The sequence below is a fragment of the Penicillium malachiteum genome (genome assembly GCF_028827825.1).
Source record: "Penicillium malachiteum strain IBT 17515 chromosome Unknown utg000005l:1.0-9002435.0:1.0-325561.0, whole genome shotgun sequence".
NCBI lineage: Eukaryota > Fungi > Ascomycota > Eurotiomycetes > Eurotiales > Aspergillaceae > Penicillium > Penicillium malachiteum.
Window position 1 is genome coordinate 183,996 of NW_026643098.1, and position 26,595 is coordinate 210,590.

The 26,595-nt window shown below is 44.7% G+C and overlaps 8 protein-coding genes across 8 annotated transcripts; 2 read left to right on the forward strand and 6 right to left on the reverse strand.

The window, feature by feature from the left end:
* Positions 1-14: 14 nt before the first annotated feature.
* N7483_009977 (uncharacterized protein) lies at positions 15-1,917 on the reverse strand (the record flags this gene model as incomplete). The annotated part of the gene is made up of 8 exons (XM_057093404.1): positions 15-106; positions 159-239; positions 294-373; positions 429-596; positions 645-757; positions 806-908; positions 1,219-1,803; positions 1,868-1,917. The coding sequence occupies 8 exons, from the start codon at positions 1,915-1,917 to the stop codon at positions 15-17; spliced, it is 1,272 nt and encodes a 423-aa protein (XP_056942700.1).
* A 1,316-nt stretch (positions 1,918-3,233) lies between these two features.
* N7483_009978 (amidase signature domain-containing protein) lies at positions 3,234-4,124 on the reverse strand (the record flags this gene model as incomplete). Its single annotated transcript, XM_057093405.1, has 3 exons — positions 3,234-3,519; positions 3,544-3,856; positions 3,899-4,124. 3 exons carry the CDS (start codon positions 4,122-4,124, stop codon positions 3,234-3,236), a joined length of 825 nt encoding a protein of 274 aa, XP_056942701.1.
* A 2,426-nt stretch (positions 4,125-6,550) lies between these two features.
* On the forward strand, positions 6,551-7,114 carry N7483_009979 (RING-H2 finger protein; the record flags this gene model as incomplete). The annotated part of the gene is made up of 1 exon (XM_057093406.1): positions 6,551-7,114. One exon carries the CDS (start codon positions 6,551-6,553, stop codon positions 7,112-7,114), a length of 564 nt encoding a protein of 187 aa, XP_056942702.1.
* Positions 7,115-7,387: 273 nt separating this feature from the next.
* N7483_009980 (uncharacterized protein) lies at positions 7,388-9,013 on the reverse strand (the record flags this gene model as incomplete). Its single annotated transcript, XM_057093407.1, has 4 exons — positions 7,388-8,226; positions 8,289-8,531; positions 8,600-8,824; positions 8,902-9,013. The coding sequence occupies 4 exons, from the start codon at positions 9,011-9,013 to the stop codon at positions 7,388-7,390; spliced, it is 1,419 nt and encodes a 472-aa protein (XP_056942703.1).
* Positions 9,014-15,333: 6,320 nt separating this feature from the next.
* N7483_009981 (uncharacterized protein) lies at positions 15,334-17,693 on the reverse strand (the record flags this gene model as incomplete). The annotated part of the gene is made up of 3 exons (XM_057093408.1): positions 15,334-15,699; positions 15,739-16,012; positions 17,521-17,693. 3 exons carry the CDS (start codon positions 17,691-17,693, stop codon positions 15,334-15,336), a joined length of 813 nt encoding a protein of 270 aa, XP_056942704.1.
* Positions 17,694-17,701: 8 nt separating this feature from the next.
* On the reverse strand, positions 17,702-18,593 carry N7483_009982 (uncharacterized protein; the record flags this gene model as incomplete). Its single annotated transcript, XM_057093409.1, has 2 exons — positions 17,702-17,990; positions 18,073-18,593. Coding segments are annotated over 2 exons (810 nt in total), but the record flags the coding sequence as incomplete, so codon positions are not given.
* Positions 18,594-20,376: 1,783 nt separating this feature from the next.
* N7483_009983 (putative MFS alpha-glucoside transporter) lies at positions 20,377-22,226 on the forward strand (the record flags this gene model as incomplete). Its single annotated transcript, XM_057093410.1, has 5 exons — positions 20,377-20,883; positions 20,939-21,364; positions 21,430-21,886; positions 21,948-22,118; positions 22,189-22,226. The coding sequence occupies 5 exons, from the start codon at positions 20,377-20,379 to the stop codon at positions 22,224-22,226; spliced, it is 1,599 nt and encodes a 532-aa protein (XP_056942706.1).
* A 498-nt stretch (positions 22,227-22,724) lies between these two features.
* N7483_009984 (putative capsular associated protein) lies at positions 22,725-26,082 on the reverse strand (the record flags this gene model as incomplete). The annotated part of the gene is made up of 7 exons (XM_057093411.1): positions 22,725-24,306; positions 24,355-24,785; positions 24,841-24,990; positions 25,053-25,466; positions 25,525-25,865; positions 25,917-25,975; positions 26,039-26,082. The coding sequence occupies 7 exons, from the start codon at positions 26,080-26,082 to the stop codon at positions 22,725-22,727; spliced, it is 3,021 nt and encodes a 1,006-aa protein (XP_056942707.1).
* Between the last annotated feature and the right edge of the window lie 513 nt (positions 26,083-26,595).

Sequence of the window (26,595 nt, forward strand, 5' to 3'; positions counted from 1 at the left end):
CAAGTTTTTATACCTTAAATCATGGATTGACCCGTTTTCACTACAGTCGGCCGACCACTAGCAATGAGAACATCTCTGACACAGTCTAGAAGAACAAGATCGGTTCCTATGAATTGAAAAGGTCAGCGGAGCTAATAAGAAGTAGATGGTTGAAATACCTGGAGGGGACACAATGCAAACGGCAAAGGGAAGTCTTTCCGTGATCTGCGAAATCCTCGATTTATAGGAAATCTCCGCAACTATAGAGCTAGTCAGCTCTCAATTCTCGATCTGATGATGATAAATTTTCCTACTGGGTACAGCAAGCGCTGGTGCTTTTAGCACAGGGGCTAAAGCAAGAGTATTGATACCCTGCTGTGGCGGGCGCTCAAAACTGAGGATTTGAGGGTTAGTCGCTATCGGAATTTCAATATGGAATCCGAACCAACCTTGGAGCCTCATCACGGTATCTAGGACACATGCTTTCTAGAGGGAGGATCATGAGTGCATTGGCTCGGCTTTCCTTCAGAATGATTTCGTTGAACCAACGTGCGTAGGCTTCAATGTCCTTGAATCCACTATCACGCTCTTCTTCAGAAATTGTTTTACCAACCTCCCTATTTTGGGTTAGTTAAAAATGCCTAACAAGACCTGTTAATCCATACCATAATCGTCTATTAGGAAATGTCGTGAACGGCTCACGCTTAAACTTCTTCCTGTGTTGCTCCCGAAAATCGGATGAGTTATGATAAACATCACATGCCAAGCTAGCGGTGGCCTGATGACTATGAGTATTTTGCTTCGTATTAGGGGGGTCTCTGCTTACTGGATTGATGAAATCAGCAAGTGGAAGACCACCTGCCTCATCTGGGGGCTGATCTCTCCAGGCATCCTCAACTGAGATATCCCAGGGTTCCAACCTAAGAGTTCTATCCTTCATGAAGTTGCGTGCCAATCGGCATTGATTGGGATGAATGACGCTCCAAAAATCGGTCGGCCAAATTATAGCCGAGAAAGGCTGCTTGAAATTTTAGCAGTTGATCAATGCATGCATGCTTGCTATATACAGGCTCACATTTGGTTTCTTTATGAGCACGTCGTCTTTCAGCCACGCGCTAGCAAACTCTCTGCATTTTTCTATATCTCGACCAAGAAGCCCTGGCGTGTCCTATGAGCTTGAGAATCATTAGCTCGCTCAGGCACTAAGTAATCAGATTCTGATAGGGTTTTAGACCTAACATAAGGTTCAACTCCTGCTTTAGAGACTGCACCCAGACTAGGGCGGAGTCCAAAGCATCCACACTAAAGCGCTCGGCGGGTGATACTTCCCCAAGCTTGAATATATCAGCCTTTTCCCCGGCGTGGTTATGAAAGAGATCCAGATCCTTACTGTCAGTCCCAAGCGCAATATCAACCCGGTCATAAGCAGATATGGCAGATGCACTTCCTGAACTGCTTCCCCCAGGAGACTGATAACCATCTGCTCGAGCATTCCATGGGGCCTGGTAATCTACGTATTCAACCGGCTCCTCCCAGTTCCCGAAGGAAGTCATCTTGGGTTTCCCTAGAACAACGGCACCTTGCTCAACTAGACGTTGTATGCAAGTAGCTGTCTCTTGTTGTGGGCCATATGTATCGTAGAACGCGCGATTGCCAACAGAGGACTTGATGCCCTTGATATGAGTATTGTCTTTGACCACTATACGCCACCCGGATATTGGCGAGGGATTTGGAACAGAATAAGCCCTCAGTCGAGAGGGTAGAGCAACGCTGAGTGATATATCGTCATTACCCTTTACGAGAAGGGGCTCGAACTGACTTCCACTGCATGGGGACAGTTGGTAGCTCAAAAACTCATATTAGAATTCGTAACGCCCAACTCACTTACCTAGAGTTCGGTCTCAATGTACTCATGAATGTGCCGTTGCAATCAACCATAACTTTCCAAAAATCGTGCAATTGGCCATCGAACAGCATTTAAGGACCTGGCAGCAGCTCTTGCGTTGTTTCAGATGGCTCTATACACTGGATCCATTCGTGACCTAGTGTGGTAAGGCACGTTCGAGCCTCATCTGAAATTTCCATCTCACTTTCCAGGGCTCCATAAAAAATCACACCCGTGAGAAAGTTGACGTGAAAAACGTCATCCAAGTTTTGATAATCTTTGATAACTCGTTCAATCCAATCAACAGTTATCATTGAATCGGAAGGCGAGAGACTGAAAACAGTGACAAGGCATTTCTTTCGTTGCACTAGTTGGCTAATGGCCTTTCGATTTGCTTAGATAAAGAAACGTCAGGGGAAAGACCTTCTCTGCTCACTGTATATGGACAAGACACCAAGTATTTCGAGTTAACGATCGTGAGAACATTATCTCTTGCTTCAAAATCTTCCTCAATAGTTGCCATGACTGATCTATTGATTCAATAATCGGCGATTTTCGATGATTTCGCGTGCAATGCGCCCTAGCGTTGACTGACAGATTCCTGGCGCATGAATCTAATGGGAAATCAGAAGTCAAAGTGCGGGGAGAGAGGGCGGGGGTTGACAGGGGTATGTGCTCCTTGGCCTATATCCGAATCTACCTAGATTCAAACAGAGTAGGACGAAAAAAAATCCAGCACTGTATAGAAGAGTTGATTCCAAAATGAAATATCAGTATACTGGAAGCACCTAGGTTAATCTGGGCATTGCGGAAGCTGTACCCCACCCGGTGCCTGATACTATATAGGTACTACCTAGGTACTATGGATGTATATCAATCAATTACTACTATTAGTACCACCAATAGTAGGTAGGTAGGTACATACTAGTAGGTAAAACGATTGGTAGTAACCTCAAGTACTTGGAATAATGTGCCACCCGTGGACAGGCAGCGGCTCTGATTTCTTTTTCTAACTTAATCCCTATGTACATCATGATGTGTTACCAAACTCCAGTGTTCACTGGCATGATTGACCTGATTTACTACGGCTCTGGACATTTTGGACGGTGATGGGCATCAGAGGTAATTCAAGTTCCATCTTAGCATTTTTGTAAATGATACTCGTAATTCTTCAAATTATGATTCAAATGTTTAAAAATGAAATACTTAATTCATGGGTCTATTCAATGGATGCTACTGGTAAAATCGCCAATAGAAGATCCTTTCAGAACGAAGTAAGGAGTACCCTAGAGGAATCAGAGGCCATTAAATTGCAATATCTTCAGCCCCGAAGTGTGATCTACCCTGGGCCACTCAAATTCTTGACAGCTCATCTCCTGAGAGCTGAGGTGGTTTGGGCGATCCGAATGTGGCTTCCCAGGCGCTCGCGACGCTCACCAGTAAATCCCCCCCTGTTAGGCTGTGCGAGAGCCATGAGTCCCAATGGTCTTTCATTCTGCTTTGAATAACCCAATGGCAAAGTGACAGAAGGACATCCTGCAGCCGCAGCGATTGTGGGAAATCTTCCAGTGGGTGCGCCGATTATGAGATCAATGCCATTTTCTCTCATAGTCGCCTCCACTGCGTCACGATTTGTTTGTCGGAGGTTTTTCCAGCTATACTCATATTAAGACAAAGACACTTTATCTTGGTGCTCTATGGCACTAATTAGTTTGTCCTGCTTCGGGCAGCTAGGAGTAAGCACTCGGTTGGCATGCTGATTGTTGAAATCAACGAGGTCTTTTAGTGTTTGGATTGAGGAGTCATTAAAGTTGTGGGAAATGAATTCCCTAAACCCCGCTGCGTAGTCATGCCAGCCGACCTTTTGCAAACTGCTGTCGTCGCCATCGGCTCCGAAGCGACGAAGATTCACCCATTTCTTCACGACACCTCCATACTGCGAGATTCTTCCAATAGCTACCTCTATCTCCGCGATAACCTGCTCAAGATAGCCTTTTAAAGATCTTCAGGCGGCAGCAAAAGACATCCATTGACCAGGATGAAGGAATCCAACCCTCAAGGGCAACCAAGTTGAAATAAGGAACTGGCTATAGTCTTTACTGCCATGCCAAACGGAAAGCATGTCAGAAATGTCTTCACTGGACTTGGCCAAGGGACCAACCGAATCTGAGAATGGTGTCCATGGCAATGTCCCCTGGGTGGAAAAGAGACCGGGCGTGACTTTCAACCCACAAAGTGACGCACGATCAGCTAGGGCCATAATGGAACCGTCCGTTTCCGTTCCAAGCGAGATGGAAGCAAACCCAGCGGATATAGCTACTGCACTTCCAGATGAAGAACCACCCGGTGTCTTTTTTATTAGCTGCCATTGCGAGTGGAACATGCTCATTCAGCGGGGCTGCTATGAACTTACACTGTGACCTAGAAAAGTGTCACCTGGTGCGATTCCTCCTTTCACATACGCTGACTACGTCTGACTAAAAATGCGAAGAAAGAAGAATTAGGAGCGATCCCACGCGGAACAAGGGCACGACAAACCCTTCGACCTCAGACCATCCCGTTATGCAACCACCCCCCTTCATACCTGCCATAACGGACAGATTCGTTTTCCCGAGGAGTATTGCGCCGGTGGTAATGAACTCTTGAACTAGATCAGCTTTTGTGGATTCCAATTAGGAGAAGCACACAACCTTTTCAACGCATGGTGCATTTCTGGATGCAACGGATTTTTTGAAAGCGATCGCGCCACACGTAGTGGGGAGGTTGAATTCAGGACCGGTGCATATACTATCCTGGTGATATTCAAGTTTATGCATTTGATCAGCGACCATTCAAATTGTCCGAACCTTCCCAGGAAACCACTTCAACAGACCTTGACAACAAATGTAAAGGTCCTCGGATATGACCTGCTGCCCTTTCGTCGTCAAGCTTTTGTGCTATCTGTGCAAGCCTACTCCGATCCACAACTGAGATCATAGCATGAAGCTTTGCTCCTTGCCTGTTGTGTTTTTCGATTTGAGTTAAATAAATTTCCACAAGCTCAACACTTGTCGCCGCACTAGATTCTAGCAGGCCACGGAGATAGGAAGCTGTAGCTGTTAGGACATCGATCGCGACCGAAGAAGGCTTGAAAGTCGTCATTTCCAAGTTAGGGACTCGTGGCTTTTCTGGTCATGGATGGGTATGATTCTTAGCAACAGAGAAATTTTAGAAAATGAGCTGTGAAAAAAGAACAAAGCATCACTACCTACTCCGCTGGTCAGAATTGCGATGGGAGATAGAAGCTTCAGGTTTTTCGTGGTTGGACCATCATGATGTGTTCCCGCCATTGCTCTCCTTATTTCCCCTCTTTTCTTAAATACTCAGATATGAACAGGGGAAATGGTGGACTTTGATTTTCTCGACTAAAGCAGAGTTTATGTAAGGTATTAGGGGGGACTTAACCCCAGAACTGCGACGCCCTGTTGCGCCAGATTTATTCCATTTATATCAGCCATTCAACTTGAACTTGAACGTAGACTAGACCTTTTCCAGGTGGCAGCTAGTCTTCCCTTCAAGTAGGTCCAAATATCTAATAATACACGTAGCCCCTCCAGGGCTTACTAGTACATAGGTAACCCAGTAGGTACTTACATGCAAAGAGGGGTATGTCACCAGTCACCAGTACATACTAATTACTGAGTACTTGATGTGAACATGACTGTAGTGTCACGTTGTCTACTGGACCGAGATTCCTGGCTAAGCACTTCAAATGTTGAGTGCTGAATAGATACCTTTCCCAATTTCACTGCTACAATGCCGCGCGAACTGGATGTCAAGGAATATTGAAGCATTTGGAAGAAGGGAAAATAAAGAGATTAGCGGTAGTATCTATTTTAAGGATTTCAGGTGCTTGTTTCATCTCTAATTCGATCTCTCACATGGGCACTCATCCAATTACTCGATCACCTATTGACTCATCTCGTTCCCACTTATTTAGATCCTCTCAAATTAGATTCAGTAGTGTCCATGGTACATGAATATCCCTTTGTAAAGACATATTTAAGCCCAGTATGAAGCTCATTGTTGAGCTATCATAGTCATTGATTGAAAATAACTTGAAATGACCTCAGGCCTTGGAATAGTAAAAATCTAATTAAAGCGCAGAATCTTTACCAAGAACAATCAGGTTCAATGTTCAAATTTAGCTCCTTGTATTGCACTATTGTCCTCATTGATGGAGGCCAGAAGAGCATTCTTCTTGATGCTTAAAATATGGTTCCCTTTGGCTCTGTACTATCCTGGGAACGGATATCAAACATACAATGGACTCGAGACAAAGCTCGAGCTATTCTCCTTGAGGACTCGATTGTTCATACACAAAGACCTTTTGGTGATTAAAGAACCATTTAATTATAAAAAATAGATATAATAGATTTATCCTCGAACAATGGGCACTGTGCCTATATAATAGGCCTTCAAATCCGAGTCCTGGATTCAGAATCATCAACACAAACAGTCTCAACAGTCTCAACAGCAATCAGAAATCAATCTCAAGAATCATCCATCCAAACCACTGGCATTTTATACAATTACCTCATTTCCGGGGCTAACATCCTAGTCTACAGTCCCTAAGCCATCAATTCTGTACAAGATTCCCTCGCAAACATACAATCATCAGAATCAATATTTCAAACTACCAACACAATGGCTGACTCCGCGTATAGTCCTGAGCTGCAGCGTCTAATTGACACCCTCAACGTCATTGCACCCGAGATTGCAACTGAAGTTGTCGCTGCCCTAGATCAACAATTCGGTGGAATCATGTTTGAGCTTCCCGCGCATGTACTCCAATACCCCATGGATGATGAGAACCACCAACCCACCACTTTTATTGAATGGGTTACTAATAATTTTGATATGGTTGACCAGCAGGTTGCTGCAGAGATTGGTCACCCTATCCATACTCGTTCGGGCCCTAACGATCCTATTGAGTGGCGCCCTGTTGTCTGGGGCCTACCCACTGGCAATGGCCATGATGCCCCGGATCCTATTTGTGAGCATTGCCTCGACCTTCTTCCTCGACAGCCTGCCGATGCTGATATCATTGCCGAGCATCCGACTTGTTCTATCTGCACCGAGAATGTTGAGCTGAACTCCTCTACTCTCACTCTTCCTTGTGAGCATATCTATCATGAGAACTGTATCACTATTTGGCTTCGCCTATCCTCTACTTGCCCCCTTTGCCGCCGGGTTATTCGAAACCTTTAGAGCGCTGGAAAGTTACCAGGTGAGCTTTCCACTTGCGCAGTGACTAATCCGATACTAAGCACACAGTGAAGACCATGATAGATTACATTGATATTTCCTAGTTAGTACTCTTCACTAAATTGAACTGAGACCATTGCTTTTTCTTACTTCGAACTTTTTAGAACTTCTCCGTGGACAAAGATAGTATTTTGATTAATAAAGCACGGCTATCATCCGTGAGCTAAAAGTAAAATCAATTAAATGCCAGCGCTCTTAATCCAGCGCTCACCCTCTCTATAGAGCCGAGTTGGCACAGGTAAATGCCGGAGTCACACTTCCGGAGTAATCGGCAATAATGGCCTCAACGGCAGCATACAAGCCAGGCCCCAGTATAAAGAGGCCTACAATTAAGATGAAGACATTGAGCAGCGTCATCGCCGTCTGCCCAAGGCTGGAAAACAGCTTTCCCTTGTTCAACTGCCAATAAGCAACAGCGAAGAAGATGAAGCCGAAGAATGAATCAAAGGCTGCGCTGAGCAAGGACAGGAAGTCGCCCATACTAGGGACAACTTCCGAAAAGATGAAAGCAATGGCCCAGATGACCAACATGACCAGAAACCAAACACCCCAGCCAATTACGGTGTTACTGTGAGCGTGTCTAGACTTGCCCATAATCTTCTTGTAAATGAACTTCGCGGTAACATTCGCATAGATGACGCCAATGATCAACGTTGGCACAATGACGAAGCCGAAGGAAGCCTTTTTGTATGACACAACACCGAGACTTCCAAAGGCAGGGGCTGTGGCATATTGACCGAGGTAGCGGAAGCCAATTGCTGGGGGTACGATGAAGAGGATTGTAGAGATAGCTGCAAGCACAGCCAGGGCTTTGGGGAAATCCTGTGGCCGTTCCATCTCGGCGATAAAAGATGGGAAGAGGATCTGGGGCACCCAGAGGAATGTGATGTTCAGCACGGCGTTCATGCAATCAACCCATGTTGTTCCAGGCTGTGGGAATGCGTATGTTTTGACAGGTCCATCGGTTGGATAATCACCACTGTATCCGTACAGCGGGGCCTTTTCGATGCCTGCAAAGATGAGGAAGAGGAGAATGGCGATGCCCATACAGGCGGCTAAAAATGGCGTATGTTAGTAAGTCTTCCTTCCTTCCTATAGGCTCTGGGGCTCCACTTACATGAGAACATAGACATGAAACTGACATGGCGCAGGGTTTGAGGTGCAGACATCACAATACCCATTATGGCCACAATGACAGAGAAAATCGCCGTACACAAAGTATGACCAGACAGAGTATTGAGAACTTTGGCTCCAGTCAGGACATGGAAACCAATCAAGAGGATATTGTTCGCGAGCAGCATGAACGACGAGAAGACGTAGGCGATTTTGCTCTGTCCGAAAGCATAGTATCCGAAATCACCTATACAGAAAATCATTTGTTAGCGTTTGGTCTTATTTCGAGGAGTGGATTCGAGAACTGTCGCATACAGATATCTTTGATCTGAGGGTACTTCATGATAAACTTATGCATAGTAATCGAGGTCACCCAGAACAAGATACCACAGAGAACTGTGGTAATAATGCCTGGTACCCAGCCGAGAACGGAGAAGGACCAAGATTGTGCCATAATCGCAAGACAGACCTGGTCACCAGCTAGAAGAACAGCAGTCTTCTGCCAGGACATGGTTCGTAGCGCGATTTCATGTTCATGATCTATTCCGACGAATTCGTGGTTAGCAGATCGATTCAAGGGGGGGGGTTTAGGTATGAAAATTTGATCGATCACTTACCCTCTGCGACCAGAGCCTCAATTGTTTCAAATGAGCTTGCTCCGTCGACCTCAGTCCCCAACGCGAAAGGGGACTCCTTCTTCTCATAACTTTCCTCCAACGTGGTATTCATCGTGAGTCGTGAGTCGTAACAAGGGTGTAGATAACGATAACGATAACGAGGGTTCAGACGATCACGATAACGATAACACGAAGGAGAGTAAAAGAAGCATGCATGCAGGGTTTTTTTTGGTTTTCAGATGAGAAGTGAAAGAAGATTAGATCTTTTCACGTCTTTGAAAAGTAATTATTTTTTTTTCCTTTGTTGACGCCATATTCTGTATACGAGTTACACTACGTGCAGTTCGATGGCGCCATAATTAAAAGAATCGCGATATGCAGCTCCTTATCTGTTTAAGAGTCAAGATCTATCGTTGATTGGCCAACATCATGATCAACAAGACTCCGAACCTCAAAACGTGAAATATACTAGTCCAGACACGCAATCATAGAGGGTCAGACTGACATAAGATCTGGATTTTGTTAATTAATACCGATGAACGTGGCCACTAGGACCCATGTGGCCCCCAACATTATCGGGCCTAGCCGAGGCTACAAGCTGCCTAGGTGAGTTAGTCTATATGGAATTTGATGAAAAACGAAATTGGTAGAAATAGAAATAGATGGGCTCTCAGAATGTTATTTCTTAGGTATTTTCTAACTTTCAGGAAATGGGACTGCTGGCATAGAATTTTTGAGAAGAATCTCGATTGTGAATCTCTGGAGACTATTTCAGAAGAAACTCGAAATAGGTAACGATATGATTTCCCAAACCCGTTAAATCTGCTGAGACATCTGGACGAATTCATATTTGCAAGCTCAGCTTGTCTTCTTTTCTTTGATAATGGCCAAATTCGTCTGTCCAGGGGTGTTTTAGCTCTCCCACCAGCATCACTGTCACTGGCTCGTTCCATTCGTAGTTTGTACATCTCGTGAGATTGTCATTTGTGCCTGTAGTGAGGAATCTTCCACACATAATCAATCAAAATATCTTCTGATAGACATATATACCAGACCAAGGACATAGCAATTATACACGCCAACAGCTTGAATAGATGTTTCCATAGTTCGGCGGTAAACCTTCGCTTAAGCTCCTCATGATCAGAAGAGTCACCACCTCTTTCATCTGAGTATGGATTATCAATTTCATCTTCAGGGGAACAGATATCTTCATCTAGTTCACACAAGTCGCCCCCACAGCTGGGGTGATTTTTTGAAACCTCAAGCCTCGCCCACATCAGGTTTAGGTTGCATAAAACAATTCTGGCGGCTGTTGCTGGTCCCTGATTTTGATAGATTGTCCAGTTAGAATTAAATTCTCTCAGGTAATCCACGGTTAAGTTTGGCCTATCCTGGCTGACAACTTCATCCCAGTCATTGGCCCATTCACGCTGGTCGACGGTAAGATCTTGTTGACGGAATATCGTTGTCATATCAGTCAAAAGGTCATATCAGTCAAAAGGTCATATCAGTCAAAAGGAGGTTATAGTCCTTGAGCAATGCAGTCGCATCAACTCTTTTTGCCAACGAAGATTCATCATCATCATCTGGGCAAGTAGGGTCGTTAATCCATTCGTCCAGAGCCTTTCTAAAATCAGAGACATATAAACTTGGGATACCCAGTCTACCGTTGTTGATCGTGAACAATGATACATCTTTGGCATTGTTTCCTGTCCTCAGGGACAACAGATCCTCCAGAAATAAGTCTCCAGGGTAGCCTTTTCAGGAAGATTACAATCGGTGGTAATTTATAGGAAATGACGCCAGCACTGTCAAATTCCAACGGCCAGGAGGCAAATTTCGAAGTCGCTCCAAGATCCTAGCATGAAAGAGGATATTATCAGACAGGCAGACACCTAATTTTGACATTGAAGGTGCAATGTTGCACTCCAAGCTGGACCATTAGGGTACTTTTTTCCTTTAAACTTCTCCAAGCAGCCTTTAGGTTGATTTTGACTGATGTCTCTTTTGTGCCCGCAAAGACCAAGTCTGCCATTGTTGAATTTCACTAACTTTGCGGGAGGGTCCCTTTTGGCTGTTGCAGTGATTTTGCCTTCTTTTGCCTTCTGCTGCTGTCGCTCGCGACTGTTATCTTCTGGACTGGAGCCAGGAGGGAGGCGTCTTGATAAGACAGATTCAAAGTGAGGATCGTCCTCAAAGATGCCATGTTATCTTGCTTTTTTCGTAAAAGTCTTCTTTGACCAAGTCCTCAGTTAATATTGGCAGCTGCAACGCATTTTTAGCCACTCAACTGTTGTTCCAAGGTTTCCAATCGGTCCCGGTGAACAGTAAGCCCTCTCATATATAGACTCATTCTTGGCGAGGTAGGCAATACAGCGGTGACGGTAACGGCAGATTGAAGAACTCGAGGTCTTGAAGGAGTTAAGTTTCTCAAGGTTGAGGGGAGGTAATTTATAATAGTGAAAAGTTGGGCAGCAGGATGTAGACTAAATCCTCACCGCTATAATAATCATAAGAAAAAGAAGTTAATCAAAGTAAGAAAGAAAGAGAAGTATTAAGTTGATAAATATTGAAGGTGTATGTACCTTTGGCGTCATATAATGCACATGTGGTAAGGAGATAACAGAAAATGGAAAAGATGTGAGAGGAGTAGATACAAAAAAGAGGAAATATTGCCAGGCGACTTCTGAATATGCATCATGATGTGTGCTGGATGTGAACAGAGAGAGATTATAACAAAGAATTTATAGAGCAATCGATGATATAATCAATGATACAATCAACATAGAAGTAAAAGCTGGTAAAGCCTTAACTCCTACCTTCTCTCATATCAGCAAAAGTAATATTTTCTTGAAACAGTCATTATGACTTCCCAAGCTTCCATTGGATCATCTTAATGAACAAGAAGGCAACAAGCCAGTTCTGAGCTAGGAATATCATGGTCATCCTTCCTATCTGACTTGACCCTGGAAATAAACGGTGTCTCATCATACCCAACAAGGATCGATCAACCTTCATCCTACAAAAGTCTACCGGCAAATTATCATCTGCTCAGTTGCAAGAAAATATTCGGAACCGGTTCAAGGGGATATCTACAACTAAAGGTTATCAAGGCTATCTATGGAATTCTTACAAATACCGTGATCGTCAAGGGTGTCAACGGACATTCACCAATGGAAAAAATGCTAAGTTGCATGCCAGTGTCCACCGGGAAACAATACTTGCATTTGAGTATTTCTGAATGTAAAGAAACATTCACCCAGGGAATATGCTCTTAAAAGACATTTTGATATTGTCCATCTTGGAAAGACTTTCCCTTGCGAATACACTGGATGTACAAAGGAATTCCACGTCTCAGGTTATCTCAGGGATCATATCAATTCTGTCCATCTTGGATAGAGATTCTTCTATGAACATTCTGGATATGATATGAAGAGAAATTTATCAAAAAAGCTGGTCTCAGGGTGCATGTTGATTCTGTTCATATTGCAAAGACATTCCACTGTGAAGACCCTGGACGTGAAGAGACCTTCCCCAGGAAAGCTGCTCTTAGAAGACATGTCAATATTATACAACTATACATTCTCGATTGACTTTGGGAAGTAAGCCACAGCTTAGGTTATGAAGTCATAGCCAATGCCCCTCATTTCTGATGCCTTAAATACCTTATCGTCAGAAAGTCCGAACTACAGCAAGCCACACAAGCCCAAGGGAACAACATTATGCTCACCACAGACATTGCATGAGATAGATCATAGCCTCCGCTCCTTCAACAGCCACCGATTCGGACAACTCCCTGCTCCTGTTTAATAACAATCACCTGGGACTTTGCGGCCCACTTAGTGCCTCCCTATTCCTTGAGTGGTGTCATTTGGCAGCAACCCATTACAAGTCAACGGCGATCGATCCCCTTGTCACGCTGAGCGCAGCGAACCCAATAAAATTAAAAGAGGGGGTGGATAAGGCAGACAAAAGGCTGGTGAAAAAGAGACACTCTTACTTTACTAGAAGATGATGGAGCACTAGAAGACGATAGAGCGTGATAAGAAACTGCAAATGGGAACCTTCGGAGTAGCTCTACCCAACAACGGTATCCTTCATACCGTCATGGCCGGAAAACCATGCAAATATGAAAGCTAGCTAACCAACTTTAAAATTATCCCAGTCATCACATACGTCCCCCCCCCCCCAGGTCTGCCAGTGGTGATACTCCGAGATAAACTATACTAGGTGCCAGTTTATGAAAGGCACCTTGCCTTGGCAGGGTGGAACGCTAGCTTGATACTAGCTACCTCCAATCCTGGATAGTGAACCTGGATTCACCATGCCGCTCCAACAAGGGGATCACGGACTGTTACCTGTGGCTTGGACTCCTAATTCTTTCCACAAAAATCCTGGAAGATGCTGTCATCTGAGATTTGGCGATACTTGGACCAAAGGAAAAGAAATGCTTTTGCTTCTGTCCCAATGAAAGTTGAAATAAAAAAGCTTTTTTCTTCCTTTCTTTCTTCCTTTCTTTCTAAGAAAAAAGCTCGTGTGACCTTTAGTAGCTCGGACATTGAAGTGTTGGGTGACAAGAAAGAGAGCAGAAACCTGATCTGGAATTCTACGCTACATAAGGTAACTAGCACTACGAAGCCTCGGGTCACCAATGTGCTTTGGTTTCTCTCATGCCGGTGACCTGAGGTGGATTTTTCCTCTGGAAGAGTTGACGATGGTAGAGGGCCTGTTACACCTGAAGGATGATCTATATCTGGTTTTGAGTTGAAGATATCAGAGTATCTTCTTCTCTTCTTGCTCAGAATTGTAGTAGAGTTCTGGGCTTCATGATCAGGACTCAGAGGGAGATTAAAGCCTGCGCTAGGTTGACCACACGGACCTTTGGAGCTTAAGCGACTTGGCGAAGACCCAATGTTCAATTGGGGCAAGTTCAATGCACAGTTCAATATCGCGGAGGACTTTTAGCGACCGTGACTTAGTGGGGAGTTTCGAGTGACTTAATGTGGAGTTGGAATGACCCGGAGTTGGTGAAGCCAGTTGAGCTTTAATCCAAGTTGGAGCTGGCTCTGACTCCTATGAGTAGTAGGAGTGTTTGGGGGTATTGGACTGAGTCTGTACTAGGCCAGTCACGGTGGATTACTGTGTAGTGGACTTGGAGATTTGTGTTGGCGTTGGCTTCAACAATAGTACTAAGGTAAGTTGGATCGGGGCTGGGTGGTAAATACGGGATGCTCTTTCAAGAACATGTGCAATATTTTGGCTGTTTAAAACAGATACGCTCAAAGGATTTATGAGGTATCCCGGCATGAGTGTATCATGATGGTGGCTGAGCAATCATAATGAGGATCCCTTAATCGATCTCCCATCAACCATTAAGCCAGCCTCAGGGATCTTGTTGGTAATCCCATTCAAGTTCACAAATATTACCGCCAAGGTAATCCGAAAAAAAAGTGAAGCCTAGGACAACCATAGAGCCGCGCAAGGAAGTTCAGGAAGGAAAGGTTGTCGGCGAACTAAAGACGCCGTGGATTGTACAGCATCATCGGAGTCAACCATCAAGTGCCGTTGCTCATATACATGAGGATCAATAACGAGGCAGCATCCGCCACAAAAAACAGTGGACTTGCGACTTGCTTCAAGAAAGATTAACCGGATGAAGAAGAAGGAAAAACTTGACGTGAAGCAAGCTGACCAGTACTCAGTTGGCAGCTCAGAAGGCTGCAGAGGAGCAGTGAAAAAAAAAGAAGATTATACACAGCCCATCTCAGTACGAAGTGGAAATGAAGCATCAAATTTTCAAAACGCGCATATTGAAGAAAAAAGAGTAAAATGACCTGCTTCGAATTTAAAAGTAAATAGTGTAAATAGGTAAAGACATTTCTTCAGCTCAATGCACATGTAGTACCCTTTCAATACATAAATGAGCTCTTGGGCTGGTGGACTGGCATTATAACCGCCAATGAAGGCGCAATCCCCTAGGTAGTAGTGTCATGTTTTAATATTGATGGTAGGAAAACAAAATGAATACTGCCAGTGGGAATTTTGAGCTGAATCCAGAATATAAAAATGGATATTAGATATCTACACAAAAGATCAGGATTCAATTCAATGTTGATATTAAAACGAATGATAGTTCAAGTTATGGACATTGAATCGTATCATATTATAGTAAGTGACTGAGAAAAAAAAAGATTATACGTTATGAAATTTGACTCACACTCGGAGACGTTTTGCATCACTCTTCTCTGTATTACCAAATCGCCGCTTTGTTTTTGATTGCTGCAGAGACGGTCGAGATTTCAATGTAGCGCCATGGAAGTCGATTATCAATGCCCGTTTAAGCTCCTCACACCAAAGAACATTTTCACGGCGCAGGTCATCATGAATTATACCCAAAGATTCAATCTCCTTATTTGATCTTTTAATCTCCCGTCAAAGCTCTGGTGTAAGATCCATAGTTGCGGTGCGTTCACCTGCAAAGCCCATTACGAGCATATGTCTGATTGGCCCAGCTCCATCGAGATGATATGTCTTCGCTAAATCAATCGTCCCTAGGGAAACGGGAACTGCTGATCCTTGAGCTTTCCGTAAGATTTGGTATACCTGTACTTCACGAGAAACGCGATCCCACAGATCCGATGTGGTACCCTTCCCAATGACCGTATAGCCGTACTCCAAATATGTCAGTATAAACTGTGCCCCGTATGATCCACATCCACCAATTGGTATACATCTATCAATTTTTTCATCGAATTCTGCTTTGAGACAGAGTACCAGATTCTCTGAAGTGATGAGATGCTTAGTGCAATCAGTTTGACCCCGTCAGTGAAGTTTCACGTTTGGACATGCCTCGTCTAGGTTATCCCCAGCCTGTAGGCCCATTAAACAGCGCTGGGAGCAGAATTGAGCCTCGCGATGTCGTGCCTGATTGTTTTGATTATTACTACTTTCTCTCTGGCGAGCCACTCGTTGAGTAGATGGGGATGATGCGACTTGGCTGAAGCCTCGCTTTCGTGCCGTCGCTTGGTTTGAGTCCGAGCCTGATGAATCAGGTGAAGGTGTACGTTGTCGAGCAGCGTTTGAAGGGGTGCAGCCAGCTTGAGTCTGAGACCTTTTTTTTACCCGACGATCTGTAATTGATAGCTCCAGTGGGGAAGATGTTTCGTATCCTGTAGAGCTATCAGACCGAAGAAAAGATTGTTGTACATAATAGGTCAAAAGTCTGGTTACACTCCATATAAAAGTTTCCGGCCGAAAAAACTAACCACTACACTAAAGAAATTCTTAAAAATCCAGTTTGTAATATTTTAATTCAATATTCTATGGCAATGCAGTTGAATAGATATTCCTTCCATCCATACACTAATATTTAGTGTAATATCCCCGTACGTTGTAGACCGCCTTACAACGCTTAGTAAATGACCGGATTAAGCTATCGATGGTTTCTTGTGGAATATTCCACCAAGCACGCTTTAATAAAGCATGAAATTCAGTCCAGGCCACTAAGGAACGTCCAGTGTGACGTAGGTCAGGGCGTAATTTTAAAACCTCGCGTTTTAGCAGGAACCAGCAGACCTCAATTGGGTTTAAATCCGGTGAACAGGCAGGCCAATCCATGACGTGTATTCCATGAGCCATAAAAAATTCTTGTGTAGTCTCCGCGGTATGAGACCTGGCATTATCTTGCTGAAAGATCATATCTGGTGTATAGTGATGTAAAAAAGCTTCTTCGAGAGCCCATTGGTAAGATCTAGCCGAGTATCCACCACGAGGGGCTTCAGAATCACGCTTCATAATCACTAGATCAGTACGGCCACCAATCCAAATAGCACCCCAAACCATTTGCGCAATATCATGGCCATGATTAGTCAGATTCACTAAATCACGTCGATAAGCCTCTGAAGCAAGCCGAAACACCCATTGAGTTGTTGAATTTGAGCGTCTTTGAACGGAGCATTCGTCGCTGAATGCTAATCGCTCTAATTCATTGAGAGTGTTGCCATTGGCGTGTAAAATTTAGTCTTTGCCGTACATCTTCTTTCTTTAATGGGATTCGACGGCGGGATTTCCATTTATGGATTTTGTATTGGCGTAAACATCGATAGACAGTTGACCTTGAGATGCTTATACCTGTCTCGGCAATTAAGGCCGCCCAGCTTAACCTAGGGAACCTGCGACACATCCGATAAACATAACGCGTAGTTCGATCGTTAATTGAGCGGGGGCGCCCTGAACGAGGACGCGACTTCATGTTGTTGACTTCCTCGAACCGTTTCATCGTGCGATACACGGTCATACGACTAACCTGAAGATCACGCGCAATATGAGCTGGTTTTTGACCTAATTTAACAGCGGTAATAATTGCACACCGAGTTTCAGTCGAAAGCTCTGTATTTCGTGGTCGATTTCCACTAATAACGGTGCCGAAAGCTCTCATTTTGGCGGTGTTATGAATTTTTGAAGTTGGTGGGTTGGAAAATTAAAGTTCTACGCAAAAAGTGTAACCAGACTTTCGAACAGGCATGTAGTTCTTCTAATGGAATTGAAGAATGAGCCCTATTAAAGCTAGTTTCCCAGTGTTTGGTCTGAGAGGCGGCAAAATCTCGCCATTCTTGATACCGTGTTGGGGAGCTAATGCCCATCAAGCACAAGCAAAGCAGCCTAGCGATGGAAATTATCGGCTGTTGCAAACTATGCTGCTCACGGTCGACCATTTCGCTATTTGGATCACATAGGTGATAGAATAGGGTGGCTGGGTCATCAGAGGGCACCCATAGGAGAACTCGAGCCATATTATTGGTTAACACACCATATTCACGACCCTTTCGATCATGGCATCGTAAGTTTGGACAAGAGCGGAAGCCGTCAAAATTTCTGCATTATACTGTAATTTCTCCGTTGGCTCTGTAGGTATTGTGTTTCGTTTGACTACCTGCTCGTAAAGCTCCATCGGCTGAAGTCCAGCCCGAAGATTTTCCACTGAGAGCTTATGAGGTGGCTTGTATTCGGCGACAAGGATAAGATTGTTTGTCCCGTCATCGAATTCGCGGATGCAAAAATGATCTGGTTTGGGTTCGCGTGATTTTTGACTGATCTATTGCTTCGGCTTGGTGAGTTTCAGTCAAGGCGTTCGGATGGTCGTCAAAGTAAACTCCTTTACCAAGCATAAACTCCGTCTTAGCAGCTGGGATCTGGCACAGTTCTGAGATAACACTGCCTACGTGGCCTTCCACGCAGTTCTTCTCATAATTTTCAAGACCTTTTTCACTGCTGATAGGTCGCCCAACATATCTCGGGGTATTTTCTTGAATGGTATTCAAGGAGTGGAATAAGTGTGGAGCGACCTCACCCTCAATAGTAGGTTGTAAATAGTGACATACTCTGTCGTACACATCCTGTTGTTGAGCGTTGCATTCAGTCCAAGGACGCAGCCTGATTGGACAAAGCTTTTTATTGGGATTATTTACCGAACCTTGGGTCGACTTAGATAGCGACGCAACTTTCAACCCGAGTAAAAAGAGATTGTGGCAATGTGACAAGAGCTCCATGAAAGTGGTCGGTCGAACGAGCTCATTTTTTTTTGTCTTGCGTCCTCTTCGGCACGTCTTGCTCTCTCTTCGGCATTTTCTTGTTTCTGCTTTGCCTCCAACCAGAGTTTCTGGTAATCGGGTGGGCTGTTTGTAGCCATCGAATCTATGCACACACCCACAGATACTCCCAAATTGGAGAAAAGGATCACAAGGATCACAAGAGGATGGAAACGGAAACTTGGAGATGAAAGAACGTGGATGGTCAAACTAAGTTCGAGTCTTCAACCTTGAGAGGGATGTGTTAACCTTGGAATCATACAAGGGGGGCACATAACCTTACCCAGGTGGAATAGTAACTTAAAGTACAGCCATACCAGCTTCAAGATTTTCGATTCAGTTTAGATTTCAAGCAGTCTCAAATAAGTTCAAGGTGGTTCGTTTCAGGGTAGTCACGTCTAACCTTCCAGATGTGTAAGGTTGAGACGCTATATTCGAGGCAGGTCGTGGAAGTTGTGATGGGGGATGTGGGCCCTACGGCCCAGTGAGGTTAGTATTGAATAGGATTAGCCTGTCAAAACTGCCAGTGGGTTATGGGGGGTAGCTTAGGCGGTCTGAAATGTAGCTATCCATAAGGAGTTCAGGTCCACATGTGCACCACCATAAGGGGGTAAGTTGGGTGACTGCTACTGACAACTTGTTCGTGCTAAACTAGAATTTACAATAATAAGTAACAAACTTTGAATTAGGCTTCTTACATATATATAATTTAGCTATCTCTTATTTCAGCTATCTCTCACTTTCAAATTAACCATCTCTTCAAGTTCCTTGAACTATCTCTTACTTTAGACTTATCTTATATTATTAAAGATTTTATATCATAAGGGATTCAAGTTCTTTATAGAAAAATGGGCTTTGGCCGTGTGGCTGTTATAGGTCCCCATATCACTCTGACAACTGAGGTCCCTACTTGGTTTACGGTTCATATCCATCTTTTGAGTCGTTCAGAGATTCTGGGGTAAGCCTTTTAGGCCCTGATAAGGATTAGCCTAACTTGAACTTGAAAACTTCATGTCAACTGGTGGTGTTCCACCGGATAATTGCTCAAAGGGGAAGATTCCCACGGAGCATCACGCCACAAGTCTTTTACATTCTACGACATGTCAAAATACCAGCTAACTTGAAGCTCATATGTTCGTCGTACTAGTACTACTACACAAAAGCAATACATCTACGAATAATTCTCAAATTCTTTCCTTCATAATGATATGAGGTGCTGCCTGGTAACTTGGGCTTGAAATTTTGATTTCTCGCATGTTCATGTTGAAATGGCTCAATCTATTAACGGTGCATCCACTAGTCTTAACTATTTTAATCAAACAAAGAAAAAGAGACCTAGAAAATATTGCCAGTGTAAATCGACTTGTCAATATCAACTTCAAGGTCAACATTCGAGTTAAATCTCCCGATGCCTGCGGGGATGAGACTTATGGAGAGAGACAAAACGCATCTCTATGATTGGATTAGCAGAACCTCTCAAATAGCCGAACACTCAAAGCTACGAGATTTCCGGATCCCATCTAACCCGTGACTATCACCTAGAAAGCTTGACGCGCCACTTTTTCGTCATTACTATTGGTCTCCCGGATTACCCCAGCGGGCTGCGGGGCCCCGCATTCCATTCCGCAGTATGTATGCAAGCTCCGGTGCCAACAAGGCGGTCTCGCGAATCTACCCTTTTGAGAGAGGAGCTAGATCATTGTTAACCCCATATAAAGCTCTTATAATGCGCACATTTGCATATCCTTCCTGGAAGGTCGTGGTAGGGTCATAGGTATACATACAAATTTCAATAACACCTTCACGAGCTGCCACTTGGGCAACACACAGGAGTCAAGCGTGTGACTCCAGTTATACCCTCATATTTCACAGATATCATCTTCGAATCATGGAGACTCAAAAGGTTGTCCCCAAGATGGAGGGGATCGAGGTCGAGAATGTATCTGTTCCCGAGCTTGTTGCGCGTGCTCAGGCAAGTGATATAGCGGATCGTCAGCTCACAGTCTGGCAAGCGGTGAAGAAGTACAGAAAAGCTGTTATCTGGTCAATGCTTCTTTCAATGAGTCTGGTCATGGAGGGCTATGATCTAGTGATTATCACTTCCTTCTATGGCCAAACTCAATTCAAGCAACGGTTCGGAGTCGTCAACCAGACCACTGGTCTAAAAACCATTCCTGCATCCTGGCAATCGGGTCTTTCCAATTCTTCAATGGTTGGGCAACTTGCTGGTTTAATCGTCAATTCGTGGGCACAGGATCGCTTCGGATGTCGGCCGACTCTGATGTTCTTCATGGCCTGGATGGCAGTTGCGATTTTTATTCCAGTGTTTTCTACATCCCTCTCTGTGCTGGCTTTTGGTGAGGCAATGTGTGGTATCCCTTGGGGTGTCTTTCAAGTGAGTTAACCTAGAGTTTCATCATCCTGATCTCACCCTGATCTGAGAAATACAGACTCTAAGCACCACATACGCCTCCGAAGTTGTACCAACCATCGTCCGTCCATATGTCACTGCTTGGGTATGCATGTGTTGGGGAGGAGGCATCCTTCTTTCAGCTGGTGTCGTTCGTGCCGTGGCAAATCTTGAGGGTGACCTCGGCTGGAGACTACCATTCATAATCCAATGGGTCTGGCCAGTTCCACTGTTCATTTGTGCATTCTTGGCACCTGAATCGCCTTGGAATGCAGTGCGAAGAGGCAAGACTGAGCTGGCACGTAATTCCTTGCTTCGTCTTCGCGAGGATACACCTGAGAAGGAACAGGAGGTGGATATGACACTCGCCTATATCATGTATACCACCGAGTTGGAAAGAGCCGATACGGAGAATGCGAGCTTCTTGGACTGTTTTCGAGGCACCAACTTGCGACGAACTGAAATCGTGAGTGATTGATAGTCTCAACCAAGTGTATAGTATAGGACATATATGCTGACTTTTTGACACAGAACTGCGTTGTTTGGGCTGCTCAACTTCTGTGTGGTAACACCCTGCTTGGTTATGCTGTGGAGTTCCTTGAAGATGCTGGATTTAGTGAACTTCAGGCTTTCGACGTCAACATTGCGCTATCTTCGTGCTATATCATCGGTGGCATCATCTGCTGGCTCATGTTCCCCTACGTCGGTCGAGCCACACTTTACATGGGCGGTATGACACTTATGTTCGTTTGCCTGATGATTATCGGTGGCCTCGGTTTTGTGGAGAACAGTTCAATGGCAGTTGGAATCCTACTGGTCATATCTACCCTTATCAATATGATCACCATAGGACCCTCCTGTTACCCCATTGTTGCTGAGACTCCATCTGGGCGATTGCGATATAAAACGATTACCATCGGACGATTCGTGTACAACTTAACAGGCATTGTTCACAATGTCATTACCCCTAGGATGGTTTCATCAACTGGTAAGTTTTCATGTGATGACAGAGTTTCCAAGGATTCATTCTGATATGTGGTATTTTATAGCCTGGAACTGGGGAGCCAAAGCAGGATTTTTCTATGCTGGCACAAACTTGCTGTGCAACATATGGTGTTGGTTTAGACTTCCTGAAACGAAAGACCTTACCTTTGGCGAGATCGATTTGTTGTTCGAAAACAAGGTGCCAGCTAGGAAGTTCAAGACAACTGCAGTGGACCGTAAGTACTATCTTTGTGTTCAAGATTACTTCTTGTTGCGGGTTGACCATTCTTATTAACCATTTTCCAGAATTTGCAAATGATACCCTGGTTGGAGAGAAAAGCTAGGCGTTGAGAAAAAAAAGTAATATCATGACAGGGGCACGGCATGGTGCATAGTTGTTGGAATTTTGATGCCAGTGTGATATAGCTTAAATTGATATGCCCGATATTCACATTCCTGATTTCAATTTTGAATATGACCGGTCTCTCCTCAGGTGCTCGAGATTGTAGTTCCTCGTGGGCGAAGTTTCTCCCTTGCTGCCAATGTGCACACTAGATGCGCCACTTCCTGTTCGGTTGGTGGCTGGTCATAGGAATTTCTTTGCTGGGGACTCGGAAAATTCCAATCTTGTTGGTTCAATTCTGGATTTCTGGCTATTGAAGCAGAATAATTTGAAATTATTGCACGAAATGCTTTGATTTTCTCCTTCACCATACCTAGAAGCTTCGACAGTTATGTATGATTTAGGATAGGTAGTATGTCCCATTTTTGCATGTAAACATTTCAAGTTAAAAGTAGATTGGAAGAGTAAAGTTCAAGTTCAAGAATTAAAAGTGCGTAAATCATGTCATAAATCCTAATGACTCTCTTTGATCGTCGGTCAGACGAGCCCATTCGAGTAGAAGTCTGAAAAAGTAAATCTCCATATCTTCTTTTCGGAGGGCAATCTCGGTCCACTTTCGACCTTGCTCTCCAATCCACCATCCTTGCTCAAGATGTGCATCCATCTGTGTTGCACCTCTCGAAGGATCCCGCTGAGGCTCATCCTCGTTGACATTTGAGTCTGAAACGCCGGCAAAATATGCTAGTGTGCTCCAGAAACCGTGTAGGCGAATATCGACTGGTACAAAATGGAACCAAGATATGATACGGGAGTCATACCATTGACGGAAGAGACCAGTTTTGAAAGGCAAGCTATGACTCTGCAGGAAGGGTAAGAATCGACCACTGAATCCTGCACCATCGAGGTCGAAAAGAAATCGATAAGACCAGTGGTCCTGAAAGTCAACCCAGGAAACAGTTCCCATTTCCTGTTTTTGTTCATCGCAGTCATCACAGCGGGTGATCGGGTCGACGAGATGCACATTTGCGCGGAGACCTAGCTTTTCTATAGGATCATTCCCGTTCATAATCTCATATTTGTAATTCGGACCATGTGGCAAAAGCACAGAGACTTGATTGTCGGTGTTGTTGTTGACAAGATGCACGAATCGTTGGCGCGGCATGCCCTTCCATTCTCCGTGATGGCTGAAACCTTCAGAAGTACTACCAGCCCAGTAGATTGAATTGTCTTTCGTGTCAAAACTTGTATCTGGATGTGCAGGGCTAGGGTCGTATTTCACTTTATCGATATAGTTCCACGGGCTAGGGAAAAGAATGTCGCTAAATCCCTTCACCGCACTCTGACTGAATATCGGAACTAGCTCCTGGGAGACTTTAAAGGACGCTGGAGATATCAGAAGCCCGTGAAGAAAAGCCAGATCAGGCTGGTGACAGATGTCAGAAGCAAGATCAAAGCTCTTGGGGAACTGGGCCATCGAATGGGGATGTGTACAGCTCAAGCATATGTCGTGGCGATTCCATACACGGTGAGTGCGTGCCGGAGATGAGGGAGGACAAATAGTACTAATGTATGGATCGAAAATGGCTCTTGATGATCCGTCCGTGAAAACAGTTTCATGTGTCTGATCAGCTGGCTCGATAGGACCCCACCCATCGCCTCGATTCGCAGACCAGGTATTCATAATCTTCGAGTGGGGGTCGAAGTGATATTCCATTTTCTTTGCAGTACGCTTATAGGGCCAGATCTTCTCCCATGGCACAGCGACTCTGGGCTCATCATTCAAGTTAAAAACCAGGTCCATGTCTGGGAGGTGTTCAGAGAACTTTTCGATCATTTCAGCTGCCGCTTTCATCATCCACGCATGTGTCGGTTTAATACCCTCTTGAACTCTTGGCCTGCCATCACGAATACTAATAGCACCAAGATCGTTGAATGGATTGGTAGCTAACTTTTGTGTCATGACGCGCAATTCATGAGGGGGGACAGATCGAAACGGCAATAGATTTTTGTGCAGGTCGTCAAAATCGTCAATTATCACGGAGGACCGGTTGATCGCGTACTCATACCATTTGTCAAAACCACTGAACATTATTAGTGAGGGTGTCATGAAATCAGAATTGGACACTTACGGTGGGGGATGCTGGTGATATCGACTTCGATACTCCGCAGCGGCAGCTTTCAGAGATGTACTGGCACCCGCCTGCGCTGCATACCGATCAAACTCCATTGTTGCTTTCTGGACGAGAATATCAATTGGATGTGCGTGAGAAAATTGGTGTTTGTTCGATGCAAAGATCAGAGCGGCAAGCCCCAAAATAATGAATATCACCTGAAGAGTAACATTCATTCGGTAGAGCGATTTTGATTCTTCGTCCAAAAACATGCGCGACAGGACGAAAAGCACCACTCCTGTCGTGGAGGCGATGAAGGGGAAAACTGCATGGCTCAACGAGATGAAGGGAAAGGGCATTTGTCGAAATAAAAGCGTAGCAGCGGCGGGAAAATATAGGAATATGAAGCCACCCAGGATCGATATCCCAAGAATACCAAATGATGGCAGCTGCAGTCGTTAGTGCATGTCAATTACTGAAAGTTGCAAAATGAGTATCACTTACCATCTGCCAAGCCGAGATAATCAAAAGAACAACCAACATAGCTTGACCAAATGCACCGCGTATATACCTTGCGTCCAAGAAGGGCTGGATATGCTCGGGGTGATTCTTATAGATGAAATGCCCGGTTATTCCCCAAATCAGGGCGAAAAGCTACGGCGAGGCCTCATTAGATATCAATCCAATCGTTCACAAGTTCAACCCTTTGAACTTACGAGTAGACCTCCCCCCAAAGATACAAGCGTCCGCTTCCTCCTTGATTCGGCTTTTTCGGCGCCATATCCGCTTAGGTTGGCGACCCCCATCAAAATAAGCGAATCGATTATAGCACTGACTATTCTGATTATCCGGATATGAGATGCGGTTCTGGAAACGATCGGGCAGATGTAGGTCGACCGGCTCCCATACAGAAATGAGGCTCCTGAATAGCCTCCAAGGCTGATCAAACTAGCAGCAATGATTCCTCTGGCGCGGCTTTGTGTCAAAGAATGCAGGCATCGCCGGCAGGCTGCGTAAGCCGCTTGAATTGGTTTACTCTGGAACCGTTTAGAGTACACATATTCTTGCTTCGCCTGCAATCGTTTGTCACACCAGAAGTCATATATGGAAACTAGAAGAGGTATGATGTACTAGTGCCGAAAATACGTTAGTAATGAGCTTTAACATCGGGGTTACAGTGGGACCTACCGAAAATCCAGCCGGCACACATTCATTATTGAGGCTGACTCGACGAAAGAGTTCAAGGCGAACAAAGCAAATACTCAGGAGAAGACCAATCTTGTACCAGTATCCAGACCAGATCGGCGGGGTGGGCTCATCCAAAATTGGCGATGAAAAAGAGGAATGCGTCGGAGAAGACGAGCGCGACGAAGATGGTGATGCGAGCTCAAATTGGTCGGCAAGAGGAGCTCTCGATCGTTTAGCTGTAGGGTTTGCTATCGCAGTCGCTGAAGAAACGAATCGTACAATGATCAGGAGCACTGTTCCCGTAAGGAAACAGGTCAAGACGATAGTGCTGACAGGGCGGTCTGATCGGAGTTAGTTTATGAGTTGTACTAGTGTATAGTTGTGCAGCTCACCGAAGGCGAAGGTGGCATCGTAAGTAGCTGCCAACAGGAAAGCGCTTATAAAGAAGACCCTAGAAAGAATGTCCCGTCAGGATTTTGAACCTCTACTGAGGAAGACTCGATATGCTACTTACCCCACAGCTACTTTAAGACCAGTGTCGGCTGTGAATGGGACCATTGTACATCCGAATAATCTAGCGATCTAATAAGATAAGATCACTGGCCATAGCGAAATTTGGAAGACAGCAGTGAAGCGCAAAGTCAGTACTGTCCAGGTGTATGAAGACACAAGGAGAATCCGGCCAAGACATGGTGATGGGACCAGGGACCCTGAATGCCAGGTGGGGGGGATCAGGGGATTGACGGAGCCAATGTGGACCAGCTACGATTTTGACCAGGTTTGAGTGTGGTTCACTGGATTTTTGGTTGTTGAGCACGTAACCATGGCCCCTTGTTATAACATCAGCCAATGATAAGAGCTGCACCCTGTAGCATTTTCGTCCAAGACAGCAAGATATGCCGGGACGATCGGCGCGCAGAAGCAGGACTTGGCTCCCGTATGATCCACTCATGTAGTCCGAGCAGCCTATCATACTTCGCGTGTATGTACATATTGTGTGCTGGGAGATGGTTTTTTTTTCTCGAGAAAATGACATAAATAGACCATTTATAGTCTACTCAATAAATTGGT